Source organism: Convolutriloba macropyga, chromosome 1 (assembly GCF_964194025.1).
Source record: "Convolutriloba macropyga chromosome 1, txConMacr16.3, whole genome shotgun sequence".
Classification (NCBI taxonomy): domain Eukaryota; kingdom Metazoa; phylum Xenacoelomorpha; order Acoela; family Convolutidae; genus Convolutriloba; species Convolutriloba macropyga.
Window position 1 is genome coordinate 79,256,757 of NC_134468.1, and position 17,865 is coordinate 79,274,621.

Below are 17,865 nucleotides of genomic sequence, written 5' to 3' on the forward strand. Positions count from 1 at the left end.
GTTACTCTGTATAACATATATGGGGAAAAGATCCTAGAGGACTATTAGAATTCGTCATAACTTAATGCAGTCATCACTTCGGCAATTGCAACCAGACAATAACAGAGACCATAGCAAGCAAGTTAGTCAAACATGGCTCTTGGGTTAGAAAATTTTGGGTTAGAAAAGCCCAAAATTTAGGCAAAAATATCTTAAAAACCTTCATTGCCTTCAATTCTCTGGCAGCGTTGCTTTCCTGAAGTTACACTAGTTTAAACTTAATTAATACATCTGAGCGCCTGGATATTAAGGCAGGAGAACTAAGTGACTAGGAGAATAATTTAAATCGCGTTTTTCACTCGAAGAGATGTTCTTGATTGATTAATAAGGTATATTTACTTCAATTTAATTATGTCAAATTTTTTCATTAACTCAAATTAATATAATTTCACTTGAGTAATTTCATGTAATTTTCACCTGGGTGGTTTGTGAACCCGAGTTTGTTTACATTAACCCAGTATAGGTTAATCATTTACCTTCACTTTTTGAAATTATAACCATTATCTGTTGAAGTATAAAAACCACCAAAACATTTTAACTGAGGTCGCGAGAAGGAAATATTAATCCCTTTTGGAATGTTATTAGACACTTTTGGAACACATTTCATCTATAAGGCGACATTTGGTCAATTTCTGCAGAACAGATTTTTAGTCTCAAAGGATTTTCACCTCTCGTCATCTGATGACGAACTCCTTCAACTGAGCGTGAAGAGTTTCATGAACAAATACTGGAGGGTGGCACGACCAAGAACGAGCAGAGGTGAAATTAAACCACCATTGGACGTTGATGAAAGTTTTTTGTCTGCAACTCGAATTCAAGAAGCAACAAATTCAGGTAATGTACGGCAGTTCGAAAACTCACTTTCTAGCTCTGACTTTATTGAAAAAAAAACCTAAATCAACGGAGTCATGAGAGCGAATCTCTGAATAAGTTACATTACAGACATTAGCGGACCTCGAATAGCAAAAATATCTCAAAAACTTAAAGAGATGCCCGAAATGTTTGTGAAAAACCTTGACAAGAGATGATCTCAGCAAAATTTGAATTAACTTACTACAATCCTGAAATAGCAGATCAAGCCTTGAAAGTTTTTCAAAAATTCACCATTGTATTGCCCACAAAAAAACTAAAATTTCGAAATTAACATTTTATGAATTCGGTTCCACTGCAAGCAATTTTTGAAACAAATTAAGTAATACATTATTGCTTAGGAGACAATTTCTCAGATTTTCTGTACCTTTTATAAAGTGTGACTTACAACTAGGTGACGTACGATTAAGCCAACGCACAACTGTGCCGATTGTAAGAGTGCCAAGAATTCATTCAATTGTTGAAGCTTCTTTCTTTATTTAATCTTCCAAACCAAGTAGATAAATTTAACTGAAATGAGGGCACAAACCAGTCAGATTGAAGTAGTGAGATTTTTAGTTCTATAATTCATCAGGGCAATAAAATTGGAGCCATATAAACTTTAAATAAAGCAAGACCATGCCTGAGCGGACCGTGAAACAATGTATGAATATATCACAACCGAAATATTGATTATCTTGCCTTCGAGGCTTTGAAAATTTTTTCGGCGTGCATTTTAATTTCTCTTATCGGTTTGGGATTTTTAAAATGCATTGCAGTTTCAGCACTCTAAAAAGTTGGCGTAATATTGCGTCGGTATTGTTGTACGTAACCGCACGACTGTAAACAATGTTTAGCCCCAAAACTGTAAACAATGTTTAGATTATCAGAATGCCAAAAAGTTATTTAAATGTTTGCCTGGTATATTTCAAAACTTGACTAAAAGAAGCAAAAAAACTGAACAATGCAGTGGCGAGAGTTTGGATTTAATCTTTCATTCGAAAAAGGAAAATGGAGTGAAATTGAAAAATCAGCAAAAGTTGATAACTGAGGAGCGGCACATGGCCGTACCGCAACAGCCAGTGGGACTTGATACGAAACTATTACTTTGAAAATTTTTCTAGTTAACACTTATTTATAATTGTTCCCTGCTTATGATTAAATGCTCCTAGCAGTTTTGGCACTTTCGGAATCAATTTTGGGTTCATAAATCTGATAGGTCGGCATAAATTTAAGTCGGCATAGTTGTAAGTAATTTTTCGTAACTATTCCTAGTTTTCCGAGTCAAACAGATGTCGCTTATTATTACTCGATTAGATATTTAGTAATTACGAATCTTAATGTTGGGTTATAGCTTTGAAGTGGCAGCCAATAAAATTAACTGCATCAAATTGTGCCCAATCATTACATCAGAAAATGCAAACCATTTGCGTGAACCTAAATTTTTTACTTGTTTATTACAATAAATATCACTTATAAATTAACAAATGAAGTCATCAACATATTTATGTTAGTTTTGAAGCAGTGTTAACAGTAAAAAAAGGGTATGTTAAAAGCCAATACGTTAGATGATGAAACTGTCTCCTTCAACAGTTTTTAATTGAACGTAACCTATTTTTATTCAAATTATAGTTGATCGGTAAGCTTCCAGTCAATGTTACGTTCACATTTCTCATTTCTCTTCACATTTTAAAAATGTGTTGTTTCACTGTACACACTTTAAATGCTTTATACTCCACAGTGTAAAGAAGCTTCTCTTCGACTTATCATGGGAAAACTCTGGGTTAATATTTTTGGTACTAAAACGTATTTTTTAGGGAAACTTGTAAAATTAAAAGAGCACAATCGTTAGGTTGAACACTTACATGTTCAAAAAATATCGACTTCAAAATACCTCATCGAGCCGGTCTCACTTCTTTTGAGCCCAATTCATTTAACTCTCCATTAAAAAAACATATTATTACTCCTCCATTTTTCACCTCGCAAATTTGCAAACTTTTCACCTCAAAGCCCTTTCCCCAAACCCGACGTATATCTGAGTACGCATCCGAGTCAAACAGATGTTGCTTATTATTACTCGATTAGATATTTAGTAATTACGATTCTTAATGTTGCGTTATAACTTTGAAGTGGCAGCCAATAAAATTAATTGCATCAAATTGTGCCCAATCATTACATCAAAAAATGAAAACCATTTGCGTGAACCAAAATTTTTTATTTGTGTATTACAATAAATATCACTTATAAATTAACAAACGAAGTCATCGCCAAATTTATTTTAGTTTTGAACCAGTGTTAACAGTAAAAATAAGTATATTAAAAGCCAATATGTTAGATGATGAAACTGTCTCTTTCAACAGTTTTTTAACTGAACGTAACCTAATTTTACTCAAGTTATAGTTGATCGGTAAGCTGCCAGTCAATGTTACATTCACATTTGGCATTTCCCTTCACATTTTAAAAATTTGTTGCTTCACTGTACTTACTTTAAATGCTTTATACTCCACAGTGTAAAGAAGCTTCGACTTATCTTGGGAAAACTCTGGGTTAATATTTTTGGTACTAAAACGTATTTTTTGGGAAACTTGTGAAATTAAAAGAGCACAATCGTTAGGTCGAACACTTACATTTTCAAAAAATATCGACTTCAAAATACCTCATCAAGCCGGTCTCACTTCTTTTGGGCCCAATTCATTTAACTCTCCATTGAAAAAACATATTATTACTCCTCCACTGTTTAACCACGCAAACTTTGCAAATATTTCACCTCAAAACCCTTTCCCCAAACCAGACGTATATCTGCGTACGCATCCTTTTTTGTATGTTAATTGTGCCAAATATTCCAGGAATTTATATCAGAATGAAATTATAGGGGTCAAAGTAGTGGTGTGAAAAAGCGAGTACCAATCTAGCCTTGTCAAGATTTATTGAATCTTTTCTATTTCGCCTCCCCCGCCCGTGTTTTTTATGCCCCAACCCACAAATTTTGTGTTGGTATACAGCACATTACTATCTAAAAAAGCAAAAAGCACGTGCTCCTGGGGGAGATAGAAGTTAAATGACCACTAAACGGGGAAGGGGCGAAGCAGAATAGATCCAATTAAATTTGCTAAGAAACGCGAATGCATTCAAAATTGCGTCAAGAAATTCAAGATCTTGCATGTCTAGGCAATTAACACGTTTCAAGTTTCGTTCAGCTGTTTTCGCATTGATTAGATACAGAAACAGACTTCCCCATTTGAGATCAGACGGTTATCTTGCAAGATAACCATTCGATTTCGACCCAGGCTGTTATTAACTGATCTTTTTTTCTTCAGATGTTAAATCAATTCCTCCAGAATACAAAAACGATGCTACTTTATCAACAGTTTTCATTCGAAAGTTCCCTTTGCCTCTGTTCATAGAAGTCAAACCCATATACGAATTAATCGATGACGAACACATAAAAATGGCAATGTTTCTAGCCGTTCAAAATCACATTGCACGCGCTTCTTTATCAGACATCGAATTCCAGGTACGAACTACTATTGGTCACCTTGAAAAATTTTCACAATTCTTGAAACCAAAATATGAAAGCATCAATTTATTGCTCAACGAAATTCTAAACGAGTCTTTGAAAACTTTTGTGAATTATTCGCACGTTCAAGCGTTAGGACAGTTTGTTAACTTCCACTTGGTCAAACCCTCATGGTGGTATGACACTCGTTTATGTTTCGAATACAAAAGCGACATGCCTGGTAAATTCTGCTCAGGAACGACGCCCTCTTGCGCCAAAATTAATCATTACACAAGCACGTTTAAAGATTGGTCGAGATCTTCGGGTGGCTGCAGTTTATCGTGGAATATTAACACGTCTTTAACAGAACCAAATCATTGGCTCAGACATGTTAAACTGTGTTACATGTACAAACCGATAACAAAAAGGGATTCTTGTAAAATCGGGAGCGAAGTCGATTATTGTACCGATTTTACCGAGGGAATCGCATCAATTCCGACAAAACCCTACTATGACCACAGCGATAACAACAAAGGCGGGTGTTATTTAACATGGAAACTAACAGTGCCCAATGAAATTGCGCCCACTTGGTTTCTCAACACAAAATTTTGTGTTAAGTTTGAAGTTGGAAGCAAAACTTTGCCCCACTATGGAAAGAGCAAGGCAAAAGAATATTGCGCGTATGTGAACCGTTATACAATGTTTTATCAGGACAGGACGTACTTCAGGACGCATTGGGATTATAGGGAAAACTTTGTTCAGTGGGGAATATTTGAGGGACTATGGCAATGAAATGATATTTCGAGTTCATTAGTATCTAATAACTGACAAGTTTAGCACTCAATTGAATAAAAATAATTTGTGTGATATGTATTTTTTCAATATTTTAAACAATTTATAACAAATTAAATCATTTCTCAAAAACTGTTCAACAATTTATGTTGCGTAGGGATCGGTTTTCAAAATGAATTATTCTCTTGAAGATGGAAAAAAATTTCAAAAGGAAACGAATAATGTAATGTCTAGGATATATATTAAATTACCAAATAAATTTTTTTTAGACAGAGCACGACAAAAATCAACTGACTTGGACGGCAGGCTCAAACAAAGTATTTAAAAAAACAAAAAAGTTCAGTAGTCTTTGAGGTATTTTCTGTTTTATTTAACGCGGAAATCCGCTAAAAATAAGTCTTAACTTCTCTTCAACTTTTTTCTTTATTTCATTTACCAAAAGATTGGGGTCTTTCCTATTAAAGTCTCCACAGCTTAGTGGTCAGATAACCTACCCCCCTCCCCAATCAGGGTAAATATACAATAACGGGGGGCTATAATTTCATGGGGGGTTATAATGGGAAAGAAATAAAGATTGTTCGATGTAACTCTTTGATCTTATTAAAGCTTTCACTTTCCTTCAGTTTACTTTTATTTTATACAAAAACAAATCAATTTGGCAAGTTGAAGTTGAATCCAATTCATGAAATTGTCTTTAGCTGCAGTTTTCAACCAAAGTCAGCAAAAGAATTTGCAGAAAATGCATATTTTGAATCGTTTCTGAATTCGAGTAAACAATTTTTTTCAAGATGAGAAATGAGAACATATTCATCTCATTGTATAAAAGAAAAGTTTCAAAATGAGAACAAGTTAAACGTCGAATCAAAAGTCAAGAAATACTTTCAAATATTTAATTAATATGAAGGAAAAAAATTTCCCCTAAAAAAAAACTTCTCCCTAACACAAAGACATTCTTTTAAATTTTTTCTATCACAAAAAGTAGAACGCGTTCCGAATGAACACCTGCAGTTTTCTACTGTAGACAAAAATCATAATGTAGTGATGCAAAGTTTCATTATTTTTAGAATGTTTTTTTGGATGGAAGTTCTCAGTTCATAAGCGCATTTTCTGTGTTTAAAAAAACCAAAATTTTACTAGTTTAGGTGAAATGAGTTTATGAAAAACCAAATAGAGTTTTTGAAATTTTGAGAACAATAGTTTTCCTTTGCTTTCCGTCGGAAAATAAAAAAAGTTTTGCGGCGGTCAGAAATCAATTCTAAAAAGTAATCTCCTTTTTTCATGACAACCAGTGCAGTTTTCAACAGATAATTGTAAATTTGATGAAATATTTTGCCTGCTTTTCAGCCAGATCTAGGGCACTGTGACAAAAAACTATTAACTCTTATTGACAATGTTCATTTTTCTATTTAAACAAAAGTTTCAAAAACACATTAATAAAATTTTGAAGAAGTCATTTTGCTTGTTAATTTTAAACGCTGTTAGTTCACATACCGTTTATCAGCATCAAATCTAATGATATCATTCATTATTTTCGTCGTTGTCTTGATACTTTCAGTTTGTAACCAAACATGACTGTTTGAAAGATAATAGTGATTTAGAGGAGCACTTTCTCCATTCTAAAAACCAAAATGCAGTTTAGCTTATTCTTCCGTTTCTCATATTTTTAGTTGAGACGTATACGTCGGTCTTTTTTACAATTAATTTGACGCTTTTTGCCACCTGGTATCGAAACTTGTCGAACGTTAAAATCTGCACAGTTATTAACCATGTGTTATTGAAATTTTCTCCTAAAGTGGAGAAGTTATTGAAGAGAACATTATTTTAATAAGTAAATACTGTTCAAACTGTTCAACTGACAGAAACAAGACTGTAATGAAATACAAAACTAAAAACAATCATCTACAGTAAACAAGAACATTATAGAGATTTTTTTGCTTCGATTATTCTGTACAAAGACATACCATGGATTCCACTTTCTTTTTTGCGCAAACCCACCCAAATAAAAATGAAGAGCAGAGTTGTATTTTTGGCGAATTGGATTATAATCTAGATAAAAAGTTTTTTTCTAATTTTGTACGTCATTACAAACCACTGCACAGCTAATTTGTGTTCTCTCCCAATATCGAAAGTATCTGATAGCATTTTCTTGATAGCATTGAGCAGATACCATTTTCTTCCAGTTTGGAGTTTTTTGGTCTCGTCGTCAGAAAACTTTTTTCGTTAAAAATATTAGTTTCTAACGGACCATGGATTTGTTGAATGCAAGCTATATTATATAACCTGCCTAACATTTTGCTAATATTTGATAGCCCTGGGCAAAACCTTGAGTATTTTTGTTCAAAAAAAATTGAAATTGAAAAATTATTGAATGATTTGACTTACTACGAAGTATGGATTAATCAGTTATTTAAACAATACATGCAAAAGGTTGTGAAAAATCTTGAAACTAGAAAAAATTATCATAAACTGTTCGCCGACAATAATTTGCGTAATTTAATTTATTTTATTTCTGCCAGCCAAATAAAACTTAGTCTAACCTGTGCCTGATTGGGTGATATTGTCTGATAGAGACTGTCATGTGACTCTTTCAACGACACCTGATTGGTCAGCTGAGACTTGACAGCTACTGACTCGTCACCCGACATTAAATTAACATGTTCGAACTTGCTCACTTTCATATCGGAGTCAAAGTCGTTCTTAATGACGTCACCATTGACAGTGGACGAAGTAACATATGTGGTCGGGGGGTAGTCCAGTGTGGCCAGGAATGCCCTGGAGGGGTCTTGCATTGTTCGTTTCATACCGAACATGAGAAGGGTGCTGATGAGATAGGCAATCGCGGAGAAGAGAAGACTCGTGTATTGATATGAACCAGATAGAATGTCTCGAATGTAGACTGAAAAATAAGAGAATCGTTCATACAGGTTTGAGGTTCAAATATGAAGCTGTTTCATTTTCTACCGTGAACAACATTTCTCGTTCTCATAACAAAGTGTGAATCAACCGATGCTTCCCAGGGTGAGGTGGTAGAGAAATAAATAGAAAATTAGCCTCTGGGGGATACCCTCACAGACGATAATTCTATGGTCTGGATCGTACTTCTTATCGCACTAATTCAAATGATAGTCGCGTTATGTCAATTCTTAAGCTGACACTTTCGGGCAGTATCGCTCTAATTTGATTCGTAAAACCCGCAGTTTCGAACAAAAGAACGCTACTTCGAATCATAAGAATTGCCTTATAGCTAGAAAAATGATTTGTATAGCGCACTATGGTGCGCTCGAATCCACCTCTGTCCAGACCGTTCCAGACCTAACTGACCTATGATCAGACCGTTTCCGGACCGTTGTCCAGACTTTCATTCACTCAACTCCTTCCAATTTTCTCCAGACTATGTAACTCGAGCGCCAAAGACTTCTCGGGCGTGCGCTCTAAGATGGTCTGATCAAAGGGAATGCAATATTCTATTGGTTTGTTTGCTTTCAAGTTTATGCCTGATCAAAGTGGCGCACTAGGATTAGGCCTCAGGTCTAAAAATAGTTGTCGGTGGCTCACAAAAGACAAGCATGCGCTCTAGAGGGGATGGGGGTTTGCTGAGGTGTCCAGACCAAACAAACTAAGAACTATATCTAGCTAGCCATGGGCAGGAGCGAACAACTTTTACTAGCCCCAAACCCAAACTTGGATATCTCTATAATTCATTATCTGGTTTCTTTTTCTGCTCATCAAGGATTCATCTCTAGGGCCAAGGCTAATTTGAATAGTTTCCATTAAGTTTTCTGAAGCTTATTTCATGTAAAATCTAAATTTGTGCTCTCAACTTCTTTAAGATTTGAGAGGATTTCTATCCACAAAGAGAGAAACAATCCAGAATAAAGGAAGGAAACTAACTTGCGACAGGGAGACCCAACATGTATCCGACGCCTGTGATGCAGTTCTGGAGAGCCCACGAATGAGAGAAAAGTTTTACCCCCATCAGCTCATGTAGAAATGCCACACTCAGACACCTAAAATAACATTTATTTCATAATGAACGTCCGGGGTTGACAAAACTTGCGTATAATAAAATGTACCATATATGGTAACTTACTTACCACAGAATGGACCATATATGGCCCATCATAGCCATAAAAAATCGTTTATGTTATTGCTATGGTTAGTAAGGCACCATATATAGTATTTTTTACGGTACGCTAAATTTTCATATGCGTTTTGAACTGAAAGTTTTTTGAATGGCGTTGGATGGCGGACCCATATATGGTCCGTTCTATAGTTAGTAAGGTTCCACACATGGTACTTTTTATGATACAAAATTTTTTCATATACGGTTTGTCCCTCGCTTTGAGAATTAAAAATGGCATAGCAATTTAATAACAGTTGGATAACAACTTAACTGTTGCATAAAAATTGCATAACTATTGCATAACTTAGAGGTAAAATAACTTCTTTGGATGGACACCTGATGGACATTACAAAATCTGCCATTTGAAGAGAGGTGCGGAAAAGGTGGCGACAAGAATTAGTATGTTACGTGTTTAGAAAACTTGCTTTCCAGAAAAGAATGATTTTTTAACGTTTCATTTAAATTTCAAATATCATACTAAAATTTTTTTCACACTATAGAATTTCAGCTGAACAGCATTTTCTCCGATGTCTGCAAAATGAAAATCGAATATAACAATTATATGATACACTGTTTTTTGATTAATAAATCTATTAGTGGATTGAAACGAGGTCGCAGTCCCAGTGAAACGATCGATAACGTGGCGTGATAGCCGAGAAGTAAGGTGTGTGCTTCACACGCCAATGATCGAGAGTTCAATCCCCTGCCTCCGTGAAGCTGTCTGTGTGAGGATGAGCTGTTACATAACCATAGCTTCAGGTTGACCATAGTATGATCAATGTGGGCTGCAATGATGGTACCACGTGAAAGTTTCAGACGCAAAAAAATCGGCAATAGTCACCAAAAAAGAGCGATGCTACTCATAAAAAGATCAGTCTGAAATAAGGCGAATAATTAGAACATATCCAGCAGATTGCCGGAATAGCTGCGGAAGAATAGACCTGCGTGCCATATAATAGAGATAGAAACAGATACAGATCTAAATTGAAAAAAAAACGCCGCTCAAAAAAACTAGGTAAAAAACATTCAGCGATAAATTAATAAAGCTTATTAAATTTCATTTCTGAGAAGCCTCTTATTAGGGACCTTTACTGCACAAATGAGTTTCTTTGACCTTAAACAAATTCAAATTAAACTTAAGTTTTAAAGTGCAAAAGTCATTTTATTGAGTGAGGTAAGTCACGTATGATCAAAATCTAATCACGCAATTAAACTAAAAAGTTTTGCTAAAGCGAGTGAGAAATGACGTCACGCGCGCAAATGCTGTTAGTGAGAGGAAGAAGTACCACGTGAAAGTTTCAGACGCAAAAAAAATCGGCTTTAGTCACCAAAAAAGAGCGATGCTACTCATAAAAAGATCAGTCTGGAATAAGGCGAATAATAAGAAAAAAGACAGCTGAGAACAGGCCGCTGTGGCCTAACGCTGATCCGCTGCGATTACGCAGGAACCACAATTATTATTATAACAATTGTCGAAAACTGTAGTGGACAGTGTTTCAATTACAATGGTAAGCATTTCTGCATTTGTTAACTTAGCTGCTCTACGAACAAAACTATTCATCGATACTAAAATTTGCGTCGACTCTCCTATAATAGACATTATTGTTGGGCAGTTTAAGTAATGCCTAATAGCAATGGACAGTCAGGGAAACAGGATGCTGAATTGCGAGATTGATGACTTAATTTATCAATTATAAAATACCAATGTCACTTGAAAAAATGACACAGATCTGTGAATACAAAATTGTTTCCTGTTTTTTAAATTCTGCTAACTGGTTCAATCCTGGAAAGAATATCGCAAAACTAACAAAGCCCATCAAAACCCTGTTTTTAATTCGTTTTGAAAAACAAGAATAATTCCCTATTTTTTGCTGATACAAAAATAATCTCTATACGGCAAAAGAATTATATCTTTGTTCTAATAAAAAAGTTAAACAATATAAGTAACTGGTTGTCTTATGGTAACAATTACAAAACAAAATATTTATTGCCATCGTCCATTAATGCGCGATCAGATTAATATGGCTCCAATCATATCATTTCTTTGAGATTAATTCTACATCTACTTTGCTACGGCCTGAAGCTCAGTGGGCACATAACTTAAAACACCGATGTGCACATTTTAAAATGCCTAAAGTCTGCAGCGCCGGAAGTTATAATGCCAGAAATTGCTACTTAGCCAGAAGTTAACTTCCGTAATTTTAAAACGTGCGCGTTTCGTGTTTTAAGCATGTTTAAGTGACTATATAGAAGTCACTCCGAAATTCTGACTTAATATCTCGAACCGCTTCGTGGTTCTCGATAAACACCAGAAATTCTCAGTGAATTCAAGCAGAGTCACTTAACTATTACTTCTACGCCCCTGGCATATTAACATTCATTTGTAACTGGCGGACGTAAATACAATGGGGGCCGAAACATATTTGATCCATCTGTCCATTGATTTCTTGGTAATTTTTTAACTTCTGTTTTTCGGTGATTCAGAAATAAACTTTTTATCAAAACCACACCTGCAAAAACTCGTAAATAGTATAAAGCCATTTACTCAACTCCAGGGAAGTAAAGAGTATAAAAATTCCAGGGTAAAACGAATTAATAGAATCAACATGGTGAATCAAAATGAAAAGTTTCTTGAAAAAATTTCGTCTTCGTCTACAAGAGATTTCCGAAACCCTTGAGATCATCAACATAAAAATTGCAGCCAAGCGACTGCTTTGAAATTAATGCTTTAATTGTTGAAAGAGGTGGCATTAAAAATATTTTCATGGGAACAAATGATCTTTGGGCTCTAATATATTGAACCAAGTTTAAGTTAATTTGCTCTTGTTTTTTTAAATTGCAGTATAGAAAACTTGAAAAAGTTTTTTTAATTGATAAGAACATAGCTGCGTGCGACACGTCTAGTATATAACTATGGAGTATTATTTCAAAACAAATTGAAGCCCCTTTCATGAAACGTTTCAGAGGTTTATACAGCTAACAACAATTTGAGGTTAAGATTAATTGATTAAAGTTGAGAAAAAAAAGCTCAAAACGAAAAAAAAACAAATCCACCTTGCAGCGTAATACATAGGTCCACAATTGCCTTATTGTCGTTGCGGAACACTGGTTTCCACCGTTACCATTATTAGGAGGATCAAATTTTCGATTAAAAAAATCTATTTCTCTGAGCACCGAGGAATAATTTTTTTGTTCTTAAAAAAATAGTTTTCGGTCACAAAATGAAGTGAAAGTTTGATTGCCATTGATTCCTAATTTTCCATTAGGATATAGCTGCATTTTTTATTTGAAAAACAGCGGTTTTGCTAGTGAAATAAAACATGAAACAATTTCAAGACAAGTGAAAAAATTTTCTTAATGTAACTTGATCTATCAAGATATCAGTAATTTAATTTTTGATATACATGCAAAGATTTTGTAGTCCTTTCACATCTTAACATTTTATGGTGTCAAGATAAAACACCCAATGCCAAAAATATCCACCCCGACTTGAGTCTCAGAGCATTTCAGCGCTGAACCAGCATATTCCAAGTGTTGAAACCTAATTCAGCTCTGAAACACGGCATCTCCAGAATAATTTAATTTTCTTTATGTGCAGTTTTTTTTTCATTTTGATTATATTGAGTTCATTGAATTAGCCCAGGCTAAAATTGCTCTGTATTGTCTGAAAATTACCCATACACCAAAATTAAGTCTGAGCAGAGTAATGTCAAATTTTTGTAGCTTACAACTGGCAATTACTATGGTAGTATACCCACTATTTATTTATAAGCTAGTTTACAGGCAATTACCACAAGGCCCATTTAGCTTATTCGTTACGACTCAAATTAAATTTTACAAGTACCCACGCGGAAATTCGAATCGCAAATAAATCAAAACTTATTGGCGGGATTTAAGCTGAGCATATTATTTTCCATGCAGTAAATTTTACTCAAAAGTCAAAACTGGCCCGTGTATATTGGGAGATGACCAGAATACTGGCCATCCTAAAGAACAGAATGTCTCTGTACTGATTCAGCCCTGATTTACTCTGCCACCAAACTCAGGGCAGTGTCAAAATGACACGAATTACCCAAAAGATACCCAATACTTTGCTAAATTTACCAGAAGGGATGTTTTAGCTTAATCATATCTCAGATATTTCATTATGTAACAAAGTATTCTTAACAAATTTTATGAAAGACTAGTTCATTTGGCCATTCCTCAGAGGCCCATGGGACTTGATATAAAACTATCACAACTATACGTGATAAAATTATCAGCTTATGTATGATAAAACTTGCTGGTAATCCTACTGTTATTTTGTAACTGGATGATGTAACGCAAATATCGACGGGAACAAATTGGATGTTATGGCATTGGGTAAATTGTCATGAAACCGTTTTTTTGTCAAGCATGTCAAGTTCTTACCAGATACGCCAAGTTCCTTTTCACTGAGATGTGTCATCGCGGCATGACATTTTTTTTATTTCACACTCTCTATGCTCATTTTTTTAGTACGGTGATACTATGTTATGCATTCGTAGAAATGATACATAATCCAAGTATTATTTGATGTGCAGTCAATATACGGAGTGACCTGTGGTTCCCAGAAGATATTCCGAATAGAGTGACTCTTGAGATCATCAACATAAAAATTGCAGCCAAGCGACTGCTTTGAAATTAATGCTTTAATTGTTGAAAGAGGTGGCATTAAAAACATTTTCATGGGAACAAATGATCTTTGGGCTCTAATATATTGAACCAAGTTTAAGTTAATTTGCACTTGTTTTTTTAAATTGCAGTATAGAAAACTTGAAAAAGTTTTTTTAATTGATAAGAACATAGCTGCGTGCGACACGTCTAGTATATAACTATGGAGTATTATTTCAAAAAAAATTGAAGCCCCTTTCATGAAACGTTTCAGAGGTTTAGACAGCTAACAACAATTTGAGGTTAAGATTAATTGATTAAAGTTGAGAAAAAAAAGCTCAAAACGAAAAAAAAACAAATCCACCTTGCAGCGTAATACATAGGTCCACAATTGCCTTATTGTCGTAGCGGAACACTGGTTTCCACCGTTACCTTTATTAGGAGGATCAAATTTTCGATTAAAAAAATCTATTTCTCTGAGCACCGAGGAATAGTTTTTTTGTTCTTAAAAAAATAGTTTTCGGTCACAAAATGAAGTGAAAGTTTGATTGCCATTGATTCCTAATTTTCCATTAGGATATAGCTGCATTTTTTATTTGAAAAACAGCGGTTTTGCTAGTGAAATAAAACATGAAACAATTTCAAGACAAGTGAAAAAATTTTCTTAATGTAACTTGATCTATCAAGATATCAGTAATTTAATTTTTGATATACATGCAAAGATTTTGTAGTCCTTTCACATCTTAACATTTTATGGTGTCAAGATAAAACACCCAATGCCAAAAATATCCACCCCGACTTGAGTCTCAGAGCATTTCAGCGCTGAACCAGCATATTCCAAGTGTTGAAACCTAATTCAGCTCTGAAACACGGCATCTCCAGAATAATTTAATTTTCTTTATGTGCAGTTTTTTTTTTCATTTTGATTATATTGAGTTCATTGAATTAGCCCAGGCTAAAATTGCTCTGTATTGTCTGAAAATTACCCATACACCAAAATTAAGTCTGAGCAGAGTAATGTCAAATTTTTGTAGCTTACAACTGGCAATTACTATGGTAGTATACCCACTATTTATTTATAAGCTAGTTTACAGGCAATTACCACAAGGCCCATTTAGCTTATTCGTTACGACTCAAATTAAATTTTACAAGTACCCACGCGGAAATTCGAATCGCAAATAAATCAAAACTTATTGGCGGGATTTAAGCTGAGCATATTATTTTCCATGCAGTAAATTTTACTCAAAAGTCAAAACTGGCCCGTGTATATTGGGAGATGACCAGAATACTGGCCATCCTAAAGAACAGAATGTCTCTGTACTGATTCAGCCCTGATTTACTCTGCCACCAAACTCAGGGCAGTGTCAAAATGACACGAATTACCCAAAAGATACCCAATACTTTGCTAAATTTACCAGAAGGGATGTTTTAGCTTAATCATATCTCAGATATTTCATTATGTAACAAAGTATTCTTAACAAATTTTATGAAAGACTAGTTCATTTGGCCATTCCTCAGAGGCCCATGGGACTTGATATAAAACTATCACAACTATACGTGATAAAATTATCAGCTTATGTATGATAAAACTTGCTGGTAATCCTACTGTTATTTTGTAACTGGATGATGTAACGCAAATATCGACGGGAACAAATTGGATGTTATGGCATTGGGTAAATTGTCATGAAACCGTTTTTTTGTCAAGCATGTCAAGTTCTTACCAGATACGCCAAGTTCCTTTTCACTGAGATGTGTCATCGCGGCATGACATTTTTTTTATTTCACACTCTCTATGCTCATTTTTTTAGTACGGTGATACTATGTTATGCATTCGTAGAAATGATACATAATCCAAGTATTATTTGAAGTGCAGTCAATATACTGACCTGTGGTTTCCAGAAGATATTCCGAATAGAGTGACGAATAGGATTGTGGAGAAGAGAGACTGGTTGGGGAGGATTAAAAAAGACACTGCCACAGTTGAGAGAAAGAGAGAAAGCTGGATAACTGTACGCAGTTGCAGAAGCTGAAAAAAATTTATATAAATTATATAACTTATGAAGTTTTATTCTTAAAGAAAAGAAAATCGCAATAAACAAATTTTTGGCCGAAAACAAAAAGTCCGACTGTTTGTTGTCAGTTTTTTTTCACTATTTATAGTAAGAAAGCTTAGAGTTTATCGTCTTTTTTAAGAAGCCAAACCAACTGACGAGTTTCCACATTTATAAACTGAACAAACCCAACTTTTATCCGTTTGAAACTGAGTGTTAAGCAGCCTTCTTCTTATTTTTTGTCAGTTATATTCGATTTCATTAACTTGGTTAATTAGTTTGACATAGCTCGATAAACGGCTCAAATTCAGATTAAACTTTGCAAGCGAAATGCCGTGAAATGAGCTGTTATTTTTACCACTAATTTCAACTAAGTTGCAGCAGGTAATTTCCAACTTTGAAACATTGACAGAACACCCCCCCCCCCCCCCGGGGGGGCGCGGGTCATCGTCATTCAACGCAAAAAATATGCAAGATAAGCGGTGAATGCGGTGAAATTACATAAATCAGCCGGTGAAAGCGGTGAAAAAAATTATCGACGGGACAGGCCTGAACAGATCGACACTGAACTGAACTACAATTTCGTTCCTTCCAAAAGTGATCGGTCAATAATTTTAGAAATTGGATTTGATGTTAACCGAACTATCGTGTAGTTACAGTGCATACCTGTTTGGCGGTGTCGAACTCTGCGTAGGCTGCAGCTAAAGCACATCCGAAAGAGAAGAAGGTGCCGAAGATGACGAGCATTATGACAGAGTTACTGGACGACAGGCTGTCTGCGCTCACACACACGTCTATCTAAAACATAGAGAGGTTCAATTGAGTATGACATTTCCAGAGAAACTGTGGAAACGGCTGCAAATGTGGATTCGGTCTGTTGTTGATATAGATTGGTAAATCCGGCTTTATAATGTATACATAACAACAAAATGAATGGTCGGGTACAAATTGAAAAAAATTTTTGGACATTTTTGTATTTTTTAAAGAAAACAAAGCTGTCCAGTGTTCTCTATTCTGGCTCACAGTTTTTATGGAAGTGATCAAGTTCTTAACACAAAACAGATAACTTTTCCCAACTCAAGTAAATTCTGTCCACAACCAACCATAGATAAAAAGACAGCTTATGAATTTTTCAACACTAATTGGTTTCACATGATAAGGATTTTCCTGGGTCGAGGTGCTAAAAACGTCTCAAATATCACGCGTTGAATAATTTTAATTAATAATTGCGTTGAATAGTTTCAAAACATGCAAGATAAGCGGCAAGCGCGGTAAGAAACAAACATTACGGAGTTTTAGCGGTTGTCATACATAATTAACAGTCATTTACGTGGAAAAATAAAAAAAAATTACGATATTGAAGCAAATTTGGAAGATCACAATCATTTTGGTGTTGATCTTGCATAAATTTGACTTTTCTTCACTGCAAAATACAACTTAACTTACATATTTTTGCAATAATTATCGACAAGGGTCCTGTTTAAGTATTTTTTTAATATGATATGTTAAATTTCGTTTTAATTAAGATAGATGTGTTAAATTTTTCTAAGTTAAACATAAGAAAATAGAAAGATTTCAACAACATTATAAGTAAAAAAGCACAGGTTCTTAGAGCTTGTACCGCTCACCAAAAACTCAATTCTGGAGGAAAACAGTTTGACATGACATTAATACGAGTTACAAATTTTGAGAAATTCTTGAGCAACCATAATAAATTTAATCACTATTCGGATACCACTAATAGTACTAATTCAACTAAAATAATCTGAGAAATGCAGCTTAACTAAAATAACAGAAAAAATTGATTGTTTTCAATGATGGTTTTTTTTTAATGTTGAACAAACAATCAGTTGTTAACAAATTTTAGAAGTATTTTTATACAA

The 17,865-nt window shown here is 34.6% G+C and overlaps 2 protein-coding genes across 7 annotated transcripts in view; one reads left to right on the top strand and one right to left on the bottom strand.

Moving 5' to 3' along the window:
- The window catches only part of LOC142343004 (uncharacterized), a 73,797-nt gene that overhangs the window by 18,097 nt on the left and 37,835 nt on the right, over positions 1 to 17,865 (bottom strand). For all 6 annotated transcript variants that reach the window (XM_075394708.1, XM_075394695.1, XM_075394722.1 and 3 more), the window contains exons 5-8: positions 16,649 to 16,780; positions 15,818 to 15,957; positions 9,068 to 9,183; positions 7,714 to 8,072 (exon numbers count right to left, since the gene is read on the bottom strand). In XM_075394708.1, the coding sequence (XP_075250823.1) occupies positions 7,714 to 8,072; positions 9,068 to 9,183; positions 15,818 to 15,957; positions 16,649 to 16,780 (747 nt within the window). The remainder of the gene's footprint in view (positions 1 to 7,713; positions 8,073 to 9,067; positions 9,184 to 15,817; positions 15,958 to 16,648; positions 16,781 to 17,865) is intronic.
- On the top strand, positions 7 to 5,308 carry LOC142351888 (uncharacterized). Its single transcript, XM_075404142.1, has 2 exons — positions 7 to 873; positions 4,206 to 5,308. Exons 1-2 carry the CDS (start codon positions 615 to 617, stop codon positions 5,174 to 5,176), a joined length of 1,230 nt encoding a protein of 409 aa, XP_075260257.1. The 5' UTR covers positions 7 to 614; the 3' UTR covers positions 5,177 to 5,308.